Here is a 16,321-nt window from a genome sequence, read left to right on the forward strand (position 1 = left end):
TGTGTGTGTGTTCATTCATCCATGTGAGCCTCAGCATATGTTCTGTTGAAAGTGTTCAGCTGTCTTCTTGTAACAAAACTGTTCTGTGTCGCAGAATCAAATGTCTGCTTCTCACTGCATCAAAACAAAAGAAAAATGAAGGAAACCGAAGTCAGTTAAAGCCTTTATTCATTCTCATTTCTCACCCTCTGACCTGCAACATTCGTCCTTGTCCATGAACCTGAATTAATATCTTAAGGCATAGAAAAATCATATTAACCTTTGTCCTATTTAAATTAATGACTACAAATCTTTGAATAACTACATGTAAACATAGGACTTGGTAGGAGGGGAAGAAACAGTGAATATGATATAGGTATTGTATATAGAGGTGAGAACTGTATAGGCTGAAATCAGTGCTTCTCACTATAAAGCAACATTTATTTGAAGAATGACAAGGATAGTGCAAATGAAGTTTCTTATATTCTTGAAAACATAAATTCAAGTTAATTAAATTATTATTTGATCATAATGACAGTGAGATAATAATAACCTATAGAGATGCATTATTAATACAGTTGTAATGCGTCAGAATTGTGATTTAACCTTGTTGGACAATGCAGCAGCACTTTATGTTAAAGTTGAGATAGACAAGTTTTTGCTTCAACTTACCATTATTAAGTAAATATTGATTGCACAGTGTAATAGCTGTAGAATAATGACACTATCCGCCTTTAAATGGGCTCCCTATGAGCCTCGCTTTCACTATGCCAATCTGTCAACCACCTGGTACGATTCTTCCCAGGAAAGCAATTTCTCCATTATACATGAAGGAACAAATTCACACTTTTTCTTCTGTTGTCTTCTTCTAACATTACTCACCCCTCCACCCCAGTGCCAGCCCCTGCTGTAGTTATTAGTTTGTTCAAAGCAATAACTTTACTCAAACTATTTCTATGTGCCTGTGCCTATTCCAAAATTCAAAAAGAAACTGTGACAATTTCATGCTTCTTTGGTGTTGATCTTCTCTCCACGGAGTTTTTGGAAGAGCACCCTGGGTTGGTGCTAGATAAAACCCTTGGAATATAAAAAGGGTTCTCGGTAGAACCCCCTGTGTCATTGCTTGGTAGCACCCTTGGAAGGTTGAAGGGCTCTTATTAGAACCACCACGGAAGGTTCTGGATGAAATGATCACACCATAGAAGGGTTCTCCTTTAGAACCTTTCATATGAGGTTCTGGGTGAAACTTGTCACAGATAGTTCTAGGTATTACTGTTTATTGGGTTCTAGGTAGAGTCGAACCTTCATAAAAGGCTCTGCCAGGAACCAAGAAGGGTTCTCCCATGGTTCTAGTCAGCACCTTTATTTGTTAGAGTGTAGGTTATGGTTAGGCGTAACAGAGTAAGGTAAGGCGGGACTCATATCAACAGGGAAACAGATATTGACAAACCTGTTGTCTTTGCCACAGTTGTACAACAGTAAAACCACTTGGAAACACTGGGGGGCTGAAAAGTTGTCTGTTTCCACTTTAATCTCGTTTCAAGGTTTGTTTTCCGTCCACTGTTCTGTTACTTTGTTCTGTTAGTGAAGCCAATCGTGAAAAGCATGATATGTGTCAAAGCGGAGCACAAAACAGCTTCATTTTCCTGACATGGTGGAACCAAAGGGACAGCAAAAGAGGCTGCAACAACCCAAGTTAACCAATTAAGCACGGGTGAGAGCCAAGGCATTCCAAATAAGTAGTAAAAACTAGTTCTTTTAGCTTGTCTTTTCTTTGTTTGGACCGTGAAAGGTAAAATTATCACTTTGAACAGAATTTTCCAGGCTGCAGTTGAAATTGTGTTATTGTGATACACAGACACCACTGTACACTGTCATGACATGCTTTGGCATTGTGTTTATGCATAGCAGTGTTTCAGTAATCAAATAATTGCTGTAATGACCCGTTTTATTTGTAATGGAACCACAACATGTCACAAGCTAAAGCACTCTGAAACACTTTTAAACAATCATAAGAGATCATTTTTTGTTCTGTCAGTGTTGTAATGTAGAGATCATGCAAGAACACAGGGTACCCAAAGTACACACAGATGACTCTTTGATCAAATACTGGAGTTCAGATACAGTGTAAGTTAATGTCATTACTCTTAACTCTTACTGTCAAAAGTACAAATAAATAAATCTTAAAGTGTGTACATCCAGTAAGAGAGTTAGGAGTACTTTTATGTTTCCGTGTTGGCGTCCATCCGTCCTGTTCTCGTGATGTCTCACAAGCGCCTGGAGTGAATTTCTTCAAATTTGGCACAAACGTCCTAAGGGATGACCTGATTATAATTTGGTGGTCAAAGCAACCCGTAACATCACAAAACACAATTTTGACACTAACTCAAAAATTATATGCTAATTATCACAAAATGTCACAAAGGATAAAATGGTCAAAGGTCTACTTCACAGACATCATCATGTTCTGCAATAAAAAGCCTTTTCTGGCCATTTTTCAACACCATAACTCAGGAACAGAGGCAACCGTGTTGTGATCATAGTTCACATTTGGTCTGATACTGAATTGGTGACATTATCTAAGGTGCCCACCTTGAAACTGTGGTGATTGTTTAGATTTTGTGTGCGTGTGAAGCATCCACCTTCTAGAATTTGTAGCTTCTTCATAGCAGCATACATTTTTGAAGCATTGCAGTCCAACACAAGCTCATTGGTTTTGCTGATATTGAGCTTCAGGTGATTGTTACACCAAAGTGACGATGCTCTCTATCAGTCCTCTATACTCCTCTGTAAAAAAATAGTCTCTAAGTGAGAACAGCATCTTTCTCTCTGGAAATTATTAATTGGAATCGTACATGTCAATATAATGACAACTCCCATATTAAATTCCTTTAAATTCTTCTCTACAAGACATTATAAGAACAGGCATGGATGTAAACTGCAACTTGACCAGCTGGCGGAGGCATACAACCGTGAGGCGGTAATTCTAGTTTTATGTTCAGCTGTTGCTTGCTCTGCAAGCCTTGTTAAAATAATGTAGTATGTATATACAGTTTGTTCATGTAAACTAATTTTAGCTCATAGAACATAGCTCATAGAACAACTTGCTTTCAGTTACTTTTTATAACATGAAATTATTCAGTCAAGAAGTTTGTGGCAAAACAGCCAAGAAAACATGATAGTTAATTAGTCAATTGACAGAAAATTAATTGTTACTAATTTTGAAAAGCAAGTTTAAGTAAAGGTAGTAGTAGAATTTGATTCTTCTCTCTCTTTTATATGATTGAGAGTTAAATGTCTTAAAGTTTTGAATTGTTGGTATGTGTAGTTTGGACCTAACAGTTCTTTTCATTATGGATAATCTACTGATAATCCTCTCATTTAAAAGTTATAATAGTTGTTTGTTCTCTAAAATGTAAAAAAAATGGTCTACAATGTTGATCATTGTTTCACAGGGCCCAGTATGACCTCCTCCAAATGTCTTGTTTCAGCTACAAAGATATTTCACTTTACTGTCACAGTAAATAATTTGAAATATTTTCTCTCCTAATTTAATGTGGATTATTCATAAACTAAAAACAAAAAATAAAAACTTTTAAAACTATGTTTTACAATTAGCATCCCATTTTAGTCATGTGGTCTAAAAGTATAAACACAGAAAAGGACATGTGCTTGTGTGCAGTTCACCTCATATTGATTAATTCCCTTTGTGTTGCATAATAAAGTGCATGAGGGCTGTCAGTGGGCTTATCACGCTGAAGTGTGTCTACATGATCTGTGACTGTTGTCTGAGTGTGTGAAATGCGTGTGTGTGTGTATGTGTGTGTGTGTGAGAGAGAGAGAGAGAGAGAGAGAGATGGACTTGAGGAGGGGGGCAGCACTGCTGTGCATTTGCACTCAGGGAGTGATGAGCCCTCTGGTCAAATGGCCCCTCCCCTTTGCTCACAGACACACACAAACACACACTGACACACACACACAGACGCACACACTGAGAAAAGAGGCTGCTGGCCCTTTAAGAGCTGAGCCTAGATCTCCCAGCTTACAGTGAGGGAGGGAGAAGAGGAGGGACAGAGGCAGGGAGAGAGAGAGTGAGGGAGGGTGTCAGGCTGAAAGTGTGTGAGTAGAGAGACAGAGAGGAACACACAGGAGAGAGAGAGTGAGAGAGAGAGAATCAGCGGAGAGTGTGTGAGAGAGTGAGAGGTTGAAGGATCACTTCTGTCCTGTCTTGTTTTGGGGAGACTAACCTTGTTCATCTGAGCATTGTGGGACTGTTTTATGTTGTTGTTGTCGAGAGAGACGGACCCTTACTCCAGCATGCTCACTGAGCCTGAGCTACCTCAGGAGTGTAACAGGTACGTGACGCTTTCTCACACACACAAACACACACACACATTCACGCACGGATGACATAGACTGAGGGGAGGACAGGACGGGGACAGGGAGGGGAAGGTGCCTGGAGGAGAGGAGTAGAAAGTAGAAAGACATGTGTGTAAGAAGACTCGGTCTGTGTGTGTGTATGTGTGTGTGAAGCATGTGAACTGTCTCAGCGAGTCGGCTGAGTTTGAGACTGGAGAGTGTGTGTGTGTGTGTGTGACAGAGAGATGTTAAGGAGAGTTGATGATTGACTCCTATTCTTTTGGGAGAGATACCATATGCAAAGCTGGGGCAAAACAGGCATTAGGTGTGTGTTAGTTGGTGTTTGTTTGTCTGTGTGTGTGTGTGTGTGTGTGGGGCTTCATGCGTGCTTGTCCCGGCAGCAACAGAACTCTCTTCCTCTGTCCCTCCTGACTGAAGTTGCGATGATTCAATTCAAAACCTCCTTAGACAAACCGCTTAAAACAGTGTTGGGTGTGTGTGCGTGTCTGTGTGTGTGTGAAAGAGAAAAATAGACACTTAGAGAGAGGTGTGTGTGTGTGTGAGTGTGTGTGTCAAAGTCCTCTCATCATTTCATCTCCACTGCTCACCACAACTTTATTTACTTCTGCTTTACCCGATCAGCTTTGTATCAGTCTCTTTCTACAACAGCTTCACATATTAAAGTGTTATCAACAAGTCACACATACATATAATTTACTCCTTTTTAAACACTTAGAAAATAAAACAAAAAACACCCAAAACAACAAATTTTTTCAATCTGAATTTCACATGTATACACCATGCCCACCTGCTCAGCCTTGTCTTTTAAAAATTTACTTATTTTTTCCCCTAATCCAAATTCAACACATGCAAACCCTGAGTAATCCTATTGTCACTCTGCGTGGTGTTGTTTTTTTTATTCTTGCCTTATGCTAATGTTAATCTTACTGTGCTCCTCTGATGTTTATGCGGGCCCTGCTTCATCTAGGAGGTGCGACCCCTCTAACCTTCCCCTACACCAACACTGTCAACACAAGTGGCTTTTGCCTGTGGAATAATGGCTGTTTGATGCTAATGCTGTGAGAGACAGATTATGTTATAATACCCGGCGTTTTAGTACTGACACACACATAGGCGCAAACACACACACACCTCGCCTGCTTGACTTTTATTCCATTAAAGTAGCGCTCTGTTTTGCCCCGATGAAACTAATCTTTTGTTCCGAGATAAACTAGGGTCGGCGGGGTGGTGGTGGTGGTGGGGATTTCAGGGGCCCCTTGAGTTAAGAACACATTTAGATGTGGCAAAAATGTGTTTTTAATAAACCGTTCAATCCGGCAAAGTGGTTGAGGAGAGAAAAAAAAAAGATAACAACAGCTAGGAGGAATTAAAAATTTAAAGGATTACACAGAAAAGCAGAATGTATGGAGATAAATGCAGGGATTACAATGACTTAGGAGGAGAGCGCTTAAAACTCTTGCTTTCCAGTAATGCACTCCATCACTGTGGCCGCGAGTGTGTGTGTGTCAATGTGTGTGTGTTCATATGTGTGCGAGCGAGAGAGGGGTATCTTCCATTCCGTGTGTGTGTGTGTGTTTCGAGTGTGTGTGTGTGTCGAGCGGTAGTCTCTCGGCGGAGCGGAGTGTGTGTGAGTTGCCAGTGTGTGTGCGCTCCAGCCTCGGTGGTCGCGATGCTCTCCGTTCCTGCGTCTCTGTAAGTGCCCGCTCGCCTCCTTCTCCCATGCCTCTCCTTCTTCATCTTCTCATTGCACTTCTTCTTCTTCTTTTAGTTTTCAACATTTCTTCCCCCTTTTCTTTTCCTTCTTCTGTTCCTCTTAAATCATATTGTGAGAATTCACTCAGTCACTTTTGATTGAAAAAGACAAATCTAGAAGAGTTTGTCAGAGTTCTGTCTAAAAGGAAATATTACTTCTTTTACAGGCAAGAAATCGTTACAGAATTAATTTAAATTTGTTGCTGAATATAAGTTTGAGGGTTAAAAACAAATATTTTTATTCTCATTTTATTTAAACCAACAAAAGTCTTGTGATATGTTTTCTTATCTCTAATGTTTAGCTGTTAAAAAAGCACGTCATGCTTCAACAAAGCTTGAATTAGCTTTGATTTATGTATTTTTTTATTCTAATTTTATATTCCAATTACGTTTTTTATGATTTGAACTATTTTTTGGTTCTCCAAGCGCTCGGCTGTGTATCAAAATTTCCAGCCGATGCTGAAAATAGTGGAAACAGGCTGCCATTCGCTAACACGGCCTCATCTGTTCGCACAAACAGAACAGAAATATACACACAGGCAGAAACGGAGGAACGCCAAAGCAACCAAAACACAGAGGGAAAAAAGACAGAAAGGATAAAAGAGACATTTGAAGGAGCTTGTGTGGCAGTGCTCATAGAGATGAAGGGGAAAGAAGAAATGATGTGGTCAAACTGACACATTCCTCGCAGATGGACAGGAGAAGGAGTAGAAAAAGAAGAAGAAGAAGAAGGAGCAGGGTCACAGAAAAGTGAGAGTGCCAGAGATTGAGGAGGGGGGGGTGGGTGATGTTGGGACGGGGGTTGAGGTGGTGAAGGAGGAGGAGGAGGAGGGAGGAGAGGAAGGCAGTGGTGGATTTTCACACCCCTCCATTTGTCCCCTCCGTTTATTGGGGTGTTTGTGTGCGTGTCAGTGCGTTTGAAGGGGTGGAGGGGGGAGACAGTCAGCAGTGGATGTGTCAACACTTTGAGCGGTTTAAGCGGGACACACTCAGATACAACCTGACATCAGTTGCGGAGCACTCAAGACAAGGACGGCATCAGCAGCCTGGAGGATTTTACTTAATTTCATTGAGATCAACTGTTTTTTTTTTAATTATTATTATTAGAAAATATAATTTGTTTTCAGCAGTGAAAAGTAAATAAGTACATTTAGGGATATAAGGTACTTTAGTATGATTTTAAGATACTTTACTTGAGTATTTCCATCTTTTCTACTACACTCCAGAAGAAAATATTGTACGTTTCCTCAACTACTTTTATTTGAAGGCTGTAATTACTAAAGTGGTTATTTTGAAGATTTTACTCACAAAATAATGAGCAATTTATAAAATGTGATTTATTAAAGATTAAAGTGCCCAGAAGTATATAAAGCATTTGAAATCGTCTCGCTTACAACGGTAAGATGCCGCTTATACATGAATACATTGGATATAATAATCCCATATTATAATAAATTGAATGGATAAACGATTCTGAAAAAAAGGCTTTTCTACATAATGACTACTTTTATTATTAAAACTTTTAGCGCATTGTGCTGATGATACTTTTACTGAAGTAAAATTTTGAACGCAGAAGTTTAATGGAGTATTTCTTCAGTGTGCTTTTGCCACTTGAACTAAATTTTAATATGCCTGCCACTGCTGTTTATTTGCATTTATTTGAACAATTACTGACTTTTATTTTGTAATCATATTATATAGTGGTATGGACAGTTTTTACAGTAAGAGCGAAATTCTTGTGGCAGTTGTGATAAAAAGTTGTTTCCAATTTAAGTGAGCAGTGCTGCTTCCAGTGTAAGTGTCTCTGTACTTCATTTAAAAGGGTGAGATTAAAGTGGTGTGTGTGTGTTTGAGAAAAAAGAATGTGTGTATGTGTGTGTGTGTGTCTGTGAAGGAGAGCGAGTGGAGTAATTGAGTAGAGTGTCCGTGCTCTGCAAACTAATGCGCTATTCTGCCCCTCTCTTCCCCTGTGGCCCTGTCCCGGCCTCCCTCTCTCCCTCTGTGTCTCCCACTCTCTGTCTCTCCCACCACCACCACCTCGGACTGGAGGCCATTGTCTGGGCCATATTGTCCGTCCCCGGAGAGCCTTGATAACCGTGTCTCCATCCACGGAGCGAGAGGGGGGCAGAGAGAAAGAAAAAAGGAAAAGAAAGACAGAAAAATACCAGAGGAGAATGCTAAAGCCCACCCCCTCCTCACCCCTCACTCTCCTTCACCACGACCTCCCACCCCAGTGCGATCAGCTGACCCTATCTGATAGCCAATAGAAGGAAGGGAGCGGGAATATTGGGCTGCCTTTGCTCTTGATGCTGCTCTTGTTTATTGATGGAGGAGGAGGAGAGGGTCCAGGATGAAGGGGCGAGAGTGACTGAGTGTTAGAAGTGACTCGGAAAGAGTGGGAAAGTGTGTGAATGAAACTCAGACCGAGACAGACGGAGGTGTCCCTCCTGGCTAACTAGAGTCTGGTCATATGACATGAGGTCATGGGGTGGGGGTCAAAGGTCAGATGGAGGTATTGCATCGTCAACAGAGTAGGAAAACTCCAACAGCGTGTGTGTGTGTGTTAATCCAGGGTTTCACTCTTCAGATCCCTCGTTTCCCCATCTCTGCTTCGTCTTTTTCTTCATCTTCTTCCTCTTCTTGAGCCATCCATCAGTCCAGGCAGCTTGTCTTACACTGATCCCACTATGTTGCTCTCTCACACACACAGACAGAGACACACACACACACACACACACACACACACACACACACACACACACACACACACACACACACACACACACACGCACACACTGTTTACCATCCTTCCAATCTACAATAGGAGACAGTGTTAGAGGCTTGGAGCTCCCTCCCAGAGCGCTACAATGAAACCTCTGTCTCTCCAGGTAGTGAGGGAGGGAGAAAGAGAAGATAGAGAGGGTGAATGGGAGAGAGATGGGGGAGGAGGAGAGGAGGGGTGGAGGGGTCAGAGGAAAAAGGAGGAGACCATTTGGGCCGAGGTGGGAGACTTTCAAAGTGCGGGGACGAAAGAAAGAGGCCAGCTGGGAGTGTGTGTGCGCATATTTGTGTGTTGTCATTTATGTGAGAGAATGAGCTCGCATTTGTGTGTATGTGTGTGTGTGTGTGTGTGTGTGTGTGTGTGTGTGTGTGTGTTCATGTGCGTGTGTCTGGTTTGCAGGGGCAGGCCAAGTCGCTGACAGTGAGACAAATGTTGTGACTCCTTTATGGATTGCTTAACAAATGCAGCACAAATAGTGGCCCTGGCACAACAATGGAAAAACACTGTCCCTCGCTCAATAAACATTATGCAGCGTCTCCCCTCTCGCAAAAACACCAGGGGAGCGGGGCCGCCGTCCATCCACCGGATGCACTTTTCCCTCTCTCTGTCTGTCTGTCTCCTTTCACCCTTCACCCTCCTCCCCCCAACTCGCTCCTTCAGCCTCTCTTCTTCCTTTTTCTATAGCAACACTCAAGATTTTCCCACGAGCTGTCTTCACTTGAGGATGAGAAACCCACCTAAAGCTCATAGATAGATAGATACTCTCCAGACCTATCTAAACAGAGAAGTAAAAAAAAATCACAATTTTTCAAGGCAACTTAGTTCAAAAGATTTGAGTTTTGAGCCCAACTCAAAGTTTTACCAAGTAATGATATTTTGTAGAGATAATTTACTTTTCTTTAGATAAATTTGAATCTTTGAGTTTTAGAAACCCTCAAAAAGACTGTATTTCAAAAATTGTTCACAGTGTTTCTAAAACTGTAAGATCAAAGTTTATCTAAAAAAGAAAAGCAAATTATCTCAATAAAACATTATTAGTTGGTAAAATTAACTTAAGAGAGTTGAGTTGTCAGCTCAAAACTCAAAAATGACTGAAGTTAACTTGAAATTTTGTGTTGTCATAACTTTTTCTTTTTTACAGTTAAGAACGATGGAGAGATAGAAAAATTATAAGTTACATTTTTGAAATAAACATTTTTGGGTAGTTTCTAAAATTCAAAGATTCAAGATTATCTAAACCAGAAAAGTAAATTAACAAAACATTAGTTAGTAAAACTTTTAAAACTTGGGTGTTTTAGTTGAGCTCAGAACTCAGAAAACCTAATCTAATATGAACTTTCCTTGAAATTTTGCGTTCTTAGCTTTTTTGTTTTTACAAGATAGATAGATAGATAGACAGATCCATAGATACACAGATTTATTTCCCTCCTTTTGTGCCCTTTATCTCTTCTCCATCCTGTCTTCTTCCACACTAAAATGTCAGTGGTGATCACGTCGTCTGGTGACTCAGTGTAAAGACAAAAATATGGTTTTTAAAAAGGGGAAGAAAAGCTGAAAACATGACAAGGAAAGTATGTGGAGCGATGCCTCGCTGGTGACTAAAGCTTTGGGTGGATGAATGGAGGAGAGAGGCAGACAGACACACTGAAAAAGAGAGAGAAAAGAGAGGTAGTCCCAGAGGCCACATGAGTTAGCCCACGTCTTTTGCGCCCACCCCCTCTGCTCTCTCTTTACACACACGTATACACACAACACATGACTGTCTCTCCAGTGTGTGTGTGAGTATGTGTATGTGTGTGTGTGTGTGTGTGTGTGTGATTAACAGCGGTGACATTAGGGTTGTGTGTTATTGCCTTTTGTGGTTAAGCTGGACAGGAAACACGGTTTGGGCTGTCGGCCGCCGATTTAGGGCACCTCACAGAGGATGCTTTGTGTGTGTGTGTGTGTGTGTGAGGCTGAGTGTGTGTCTGTGCCTTTGTGTGTGTGTAAGGGTGTGTCTGTGTGTATATGAGTGTGTGAGAGCATATACAGGCAGGAGCTGTGTTCAGATTTTCTCCCTGTTACACACTGTTTACTTCAGTGGAGAAAGTCATCAGGGAGAGTCAAGCAGGCATTTTACAGCGTTTTACATCGATACTAACAAGCAGAAAATTTTTACTGAGCAATGTTACAGCGCAGTTACACTTCACGTCCAAAGTGCTTTGGAAATAGATTTTAAATTTCCATTTAGGCTGTGGAGCCTGGACATTTGTTTCGGCTTTTTTTTAACACTCCTTTTCAATTAGGGCTACAACTTAGGCTCATTTCCATTATTGATTAATCTGTCTGTTATTTTCTCAATTAATTAATCAGTTGTTTGGTCCATAAAATGCCAGAAAATAGTGAAAAATGTTTATCACTGTCTTACAAAACCCAAGATGATGTTCTCAAATGTTTGATGTTCATTTCATAGGGAACTTAAGAATGATAATATTCTCATTTCAGAAGCCGAAATCAGAGAATTTGGACATTTTTACTTAAAGAAATGACTCAAAACAATCAATCAATAATCAAAATGGTTGGTGATTAATTTAATGGTTGACAACTAATCAACTAATCGTTACAGCTCTATCAAAATGTTGGATAATTTGAACTTTTCTGTTTAGAAGTTCTTAACTCCTGCTCTAAATCAAATGTTTGTCAGGAATATCCAGACGTACTGTGACAGACCCGCACTAAAGGGAAAAGGGAATATCATCTATGTCCAAACATCTTTGGAAATTGCTTTTAAATTGCCATTTTGCCTCTGGACATTTGTTTTGGCTCCGTTTTTAACACGTGTTTTCAATCAGGGCTGCAACTTTCAATCATTTTTATTGTCAATTAGTCTGTCGATCATTGTCTCGATTGATCAAAGAGTTGTTTTGTATACAACATGTAAAAAGAAATGTTGAAAAATATTGATCCTTTTTCCTACAAAGCCCAAGGTGACATCCTCAAAAGTCTTGCTTTGTCCACAACCTAGAGATATTCAGTTTGCTGTCAAAGAGGAGTTAAGAAACCAGAAAATATTCGCATTTGAAAAGCTGAAATCAGAGAATTTGGAGATTTTTGCTTAAAAATGACTCAAGAATGATTACAGATAATTGATTATCATGATAGTTGGCAATTAATTTAATAGGTGATAGCTATTCGAGTGATCAGCTGTTTCCTGCAGCTTTATTTTCTACACCAAAATGTTGGAACAGAATGCAAAAGATTGAACTTTTCTTCTCAGAAGTTCAGGAATATCCAGACCTGACACAGCCACACCATTGGAAAAGGGAATATCACTGACTTCCTCCTCCAGGTCCTCCCCTGTTAATCTTTATCCCTCCATCTCAGCCTTTTCCTCTCTGTTGCTGCCCCACTCTTCCCACTGTTCAAAAGGACAGCCTATAAATAGATATTAGGCAATATCCTTAAGAGTCTGCTCAGAGAAGAAGGGAGAGAAGGAGGGTGAGAAGGAGAGGAGGGGAGGGATGGAGCGACATTCTTACAAACAGCTGATTGTGTAAAGAGGGAACAGTAAGTAAGACAACACCGGGTGGAGGGGGGGAGGAGGGGGCAGGAAGACAGAGAAAGGGAAAGAGCAAGGAGGACAGATGATGTTAAAATAAGTTCAGGAGTGTGTGACAGAGAGATAGAGAGGTAGAAATCGTTTTGAAAGCTGAGACGAGGCAGCGAGAGGAGAAAGAGAAAGGAGGGAGGGAGGGAGAAGAAAAAGCGATGGCAATAAAGCGAGTGATAGCGCGACACAGGGGGAAACATTTGTTTAAATTCCCGCCTGAGGTGTCATACGGATGTAAATGTTGCGGTCGGCTCCTCGGAGGCAAAACGCCCTGGGCGCCTTATCTAAAAGGCACATTCCGCTCAACTATTTTGATATGCCCTTCCATTCCCTCAGAGAACAATTTCAAAGATAGCTCGCATTTCCACGCAAATAGACCCGCACCTGAGTGACAGGCAGGCAGTTCTTAGCAGTCACAAGGTGGCGGAGAGAAAAAAACAACACAAATGTCACTTTGACTCTTGACAGCACTTTAGAATTAGCCGCCGTGCTTATTTTTACTGTAGACGACGGATTCGACTGACTGTGCGGCGTGTTTGTGTAGTGATTGAAATAATGGGTTGTAATTTAAAGAGAGGGCTGAGTACACACACACACACACACACACACACACACACACACACACACACACATGCGTATGCTGAAGCGCACACACTTTACTGTGGAATTCTCCAGAGGAGGCTCCCACGCTCCCTGAAAGCTTGTTCTGAGTAGAGGAGTTAACAAGAGCAGTTAGCACCATGATAATGTTAGCAGCCAGACACACAGAGCGAGAGAGCCGGGCATGTGTGTGTGTGTGTGTGTGTGTGTGTGTGTTTGTGTGTGTGTGTGTGTGTGATAGCCTGTGACATTTCTGCGATGGCTGCTTTGTCTTTCCCTCACTCTTCAGTGAAGCTGAAACAAATCTTTGCCCCCATTTTGCTTAATTCATTTGATTTATGTGAATTATGTGTGTGTGTGTGTGTGTGTGTGTGTGTGTGCGCGTTTTAGCTTGCGTGTTCATATTAAGCCTGCTGCCTGTATTTAAACATGATTGCGTGTGCGTAAAAGCGCCCACTGCTGACGTGCCAACATGAAATGGACGCGTTGATCACAGCAAGCGAAGGCCAGGAGACGGTTAACCACCGCTGATGGCGATTATTCGGCCCGTTAATGGACGTACGTCGCTGTCCGATTAGTGACTTAGCAGCAGTGGACATATGCGATATGAGAGGGACTTAACTGAGGAGCCGCTAATCATCAAAAAGCCAAGGGGAAGTGGCGCTCTAATCTCAGCTTAGCGCTCTCACCGTGTGCAGGCTTGTGTGTTTGTGTGTGTGTGTGTGTGGATTCTGCGAGGGAAATGAGAGTTTAGTGGGTAGAAGAGACAAGCGGCAGATTGGAGTTGACTATTTATTTGATTTGTAAATCAAAAAATACACTGCAATATTGTTGCACTGGTGTTATTCCATTTGAAATGTCATTACTGCGCTGCTTTGTGGAGAAGACAAGCAGCGTGTGTGTGTGTACAGTATGAAGTCTGTTAATGACTTAGTGTTTGGCGTGAGGTGTTCAATTTTTTTGGTATTGTTGGACTGAGCAAAATTATGCTAATATTCTCTAATTACGACCTGGACCACGCTGCCAATTTGTCGACTTAATAAAACCTCATCTTTTTATAATCCTCCTCATCGCTCCACGCTTTCAAGTGCCTTCCTCCAGGTCTCCTCCAGGTCTCCGCCGGCGTGACAGCCTCTGCCAAACTTTAAATGAAGTAGCCGGCGTAACCTGCACACCCGCCGTGCCCAATTGTATAGTAATTCCACTTCAAAGGCGAACGGGAGGGAGAGAGGGATTTTATAGCCGGAGAGGAGCTGTGAACGGCCTCCCCATTCATAGACACCCACCTCTGAGGAAGTAGTAGCAGAGTTGGGGTGGGGGGAGTGGAACTGGTGTGAGGAGGAGTGAAGGGAGGAGAGGAAGAGGAGAAAAAACAAAAACAGCTTAAAGTCTGATGAAATGTTTGTCACTGACTGAGCGTTGTCTTTGGCCCGCAGAGTTTTTTTTGGATATCTGTTGTTTTCTGTGTTAATGTGTAACTGTCCACCCAGATATGTTTGTGAGGCTACTGTAGCTGAATGAGGGATAATAAAATTGTAAAAACAAAACTGAAAAAAAAAAATTCTCACAGGTTCTCACACACCAAAGTGCATTAGTGACGTGACCCCAGGTCTGTGTATAGGGTGATGGCCAGGCAGAGGTGTGCACAGGACACAAGGGGAGGTGTGTGTGTGTGTCTGAAACAAAAGGCCTCAGTGTGTGAGAGAGTGAAAGGAGGTAAAGTAAACAGGCAGTGATGAAGACAGACCTGCAGTGTTAGGGCCTCTGTTCTATGTATGCGTACATATGTGTGTGTCTCTGTGTGTGTGTGTGCCGCGTGGCTCAAAGCCCTGTAGTTTGTACAGCTGGGCCTGCCGCTCGCATTGGACGGTGTGTGTGGAACAACTCGCACACACAGACTTGTGCACACTCTCACACACACACACGTCTTTCTCCTTAGTCATTGTATCATGTGTATCATAAACTTTATCACATGTCAATTTAAGTTTTGATATTAATAGCATTGAATGATATCAGTGTGCATTTTTTATCTTGTTAGTCTTTTGTCATCGAAACAAATACAAAGTCTTAACTGGTCATTTATGGCCAGTAAGCCACAAGTTGCTGAGTAAGCTCACAAGGAAAAAGTGTACAGGAGGAAGAGATAAAGAAATCTGCTGTAGGCACACACTCTTGTTGACTACGAGAACTGTCTGTGTATGTGAGTGTTTGTGCATTTGTCTGCTGTACACATAGACTGATACTGATTCAACTTGTTCAGCATCATTTTTACAGATAGAATATCAAAGCCTTAAAAATTCTAAAATACAATAATCTGAATTGTAGACCTTAAAATGTCCTAAAATATGATATTGACAGATCTTAAAAACTGATTAGATGAAGTGAACATTACTCAAATAAAGTTGCATTCACTTCAGTTTCCCTTTTAAATGTGTTTTTTTTGGGAAAATTTGCCAACATTGACCTGATAACCGCTACTGCAAACTGCTTCTTCTATTTTGTTAGTATGGATGTGAAATAGGTCTTAAATTGCAGTCATAATGGTCTTAAAAGTCTTAGATTTAACTTGTCGAAACCTGCAGCAACCCTTGAATTTGATGAAGTGAAGCTTACCACGATGAAAGTGCGATTGCAGTTTTGCACAACTTGATTTAAAAGCCACATTTCTGTAGTGGTGATTTAGCAATTTTCTGATTTAACTTTAAATGAAGTATTACATGGGTCCTCTGCGTAAGTGGATGAAATTGTCCAACCTTAAAATGCCCTGTGGAGTCCATTGAAACTCAAAACCGCATGCAGAGAAAAAAAAAGTTGCTTTACTGTTTTCTTGAAAACTTAAAGACAAAAATGTTTTCAGCAATATGCAAATGATAACCGCAATTTGTAAACAGGTTTCAATGATTAGATTATCTATGAGGTCTGTGAATCTTGCAGGCAAAAAACTTCGAAAAACTATTAAATGTAATTAAATTACATCACTATGGAGAGGAGTTAGTTTTTATGGTATTACTTGGAGTGGAGTTTATTTGATTTTGACCGTCCCTGCGATGTGATAACGCAGCATGTAGAGTTTCTTAGCATGAAGTTTCCCTTATACCCTCCAGTGAGCAGCACTCAATATTGTTTGCCTTTCTACTGTCATAAGGTAAATAAGCAATGAATTAGTGGCAGTGGCTGCTCCTAGGAACAATGCCAGATGTACAGTCCAGAGGAAATCCAATAGAGTCAAGAGTGTAATC

At 41.1% G+C, this 16,321-nt stretch overlaps 1 protein-coding gene across 10 annotated transcripts in view; it reads left to right on the forward strand.

Moving 5' to 3' along the window:
* Positions 1-4,060: 4,060 nt before the first annotated feature.
* The window catches only part of sox5 (SRY-box transcription factor 5), a 115,547-nt gene continuing 103,286 nt past the window's right edge, over positions 4,061-16,321 (forward strand). For 4 of the 10 annotated variants that reach the window (XM_084711372.1, XM_084711373.1, XM_084711374.1 and 1 more), the window contains exon 1: positions 4,061-4,334. In XM_084711372.1, the coding sequence (XP_084567498.1) occupies positions 4,258-4,334 (77 nt within the window). In that variant the 5' untranslated portion in view covers positions 4,061-4,257. Of the gene's footprint in view, positions 4,335-5,716; positions 6,052-16,321 lie in introns of those variants that run through there. The other 6 variants (XM_084711366.1, XM_084711368.1, XM_084711369.1 and 3 more) reach the window with 2 other exon arrangements.

The sequence above is a fragment of the Lutjanus erythropterus genome, chromosome 22, assembly GCF_056507025.1.
Source record: "Lutjanus erythropterus isolate fLutEry1 chromosome 22, fLutEry1.hap2, whole genome shotgun sequence".
Taxonomy (NCBI): Eukaryota; Metazoa; Chordata; class Actinopteri; order Lutjaniformes; family Lutjanidae; genus Lutjanus; species Lutjanus erythropterus.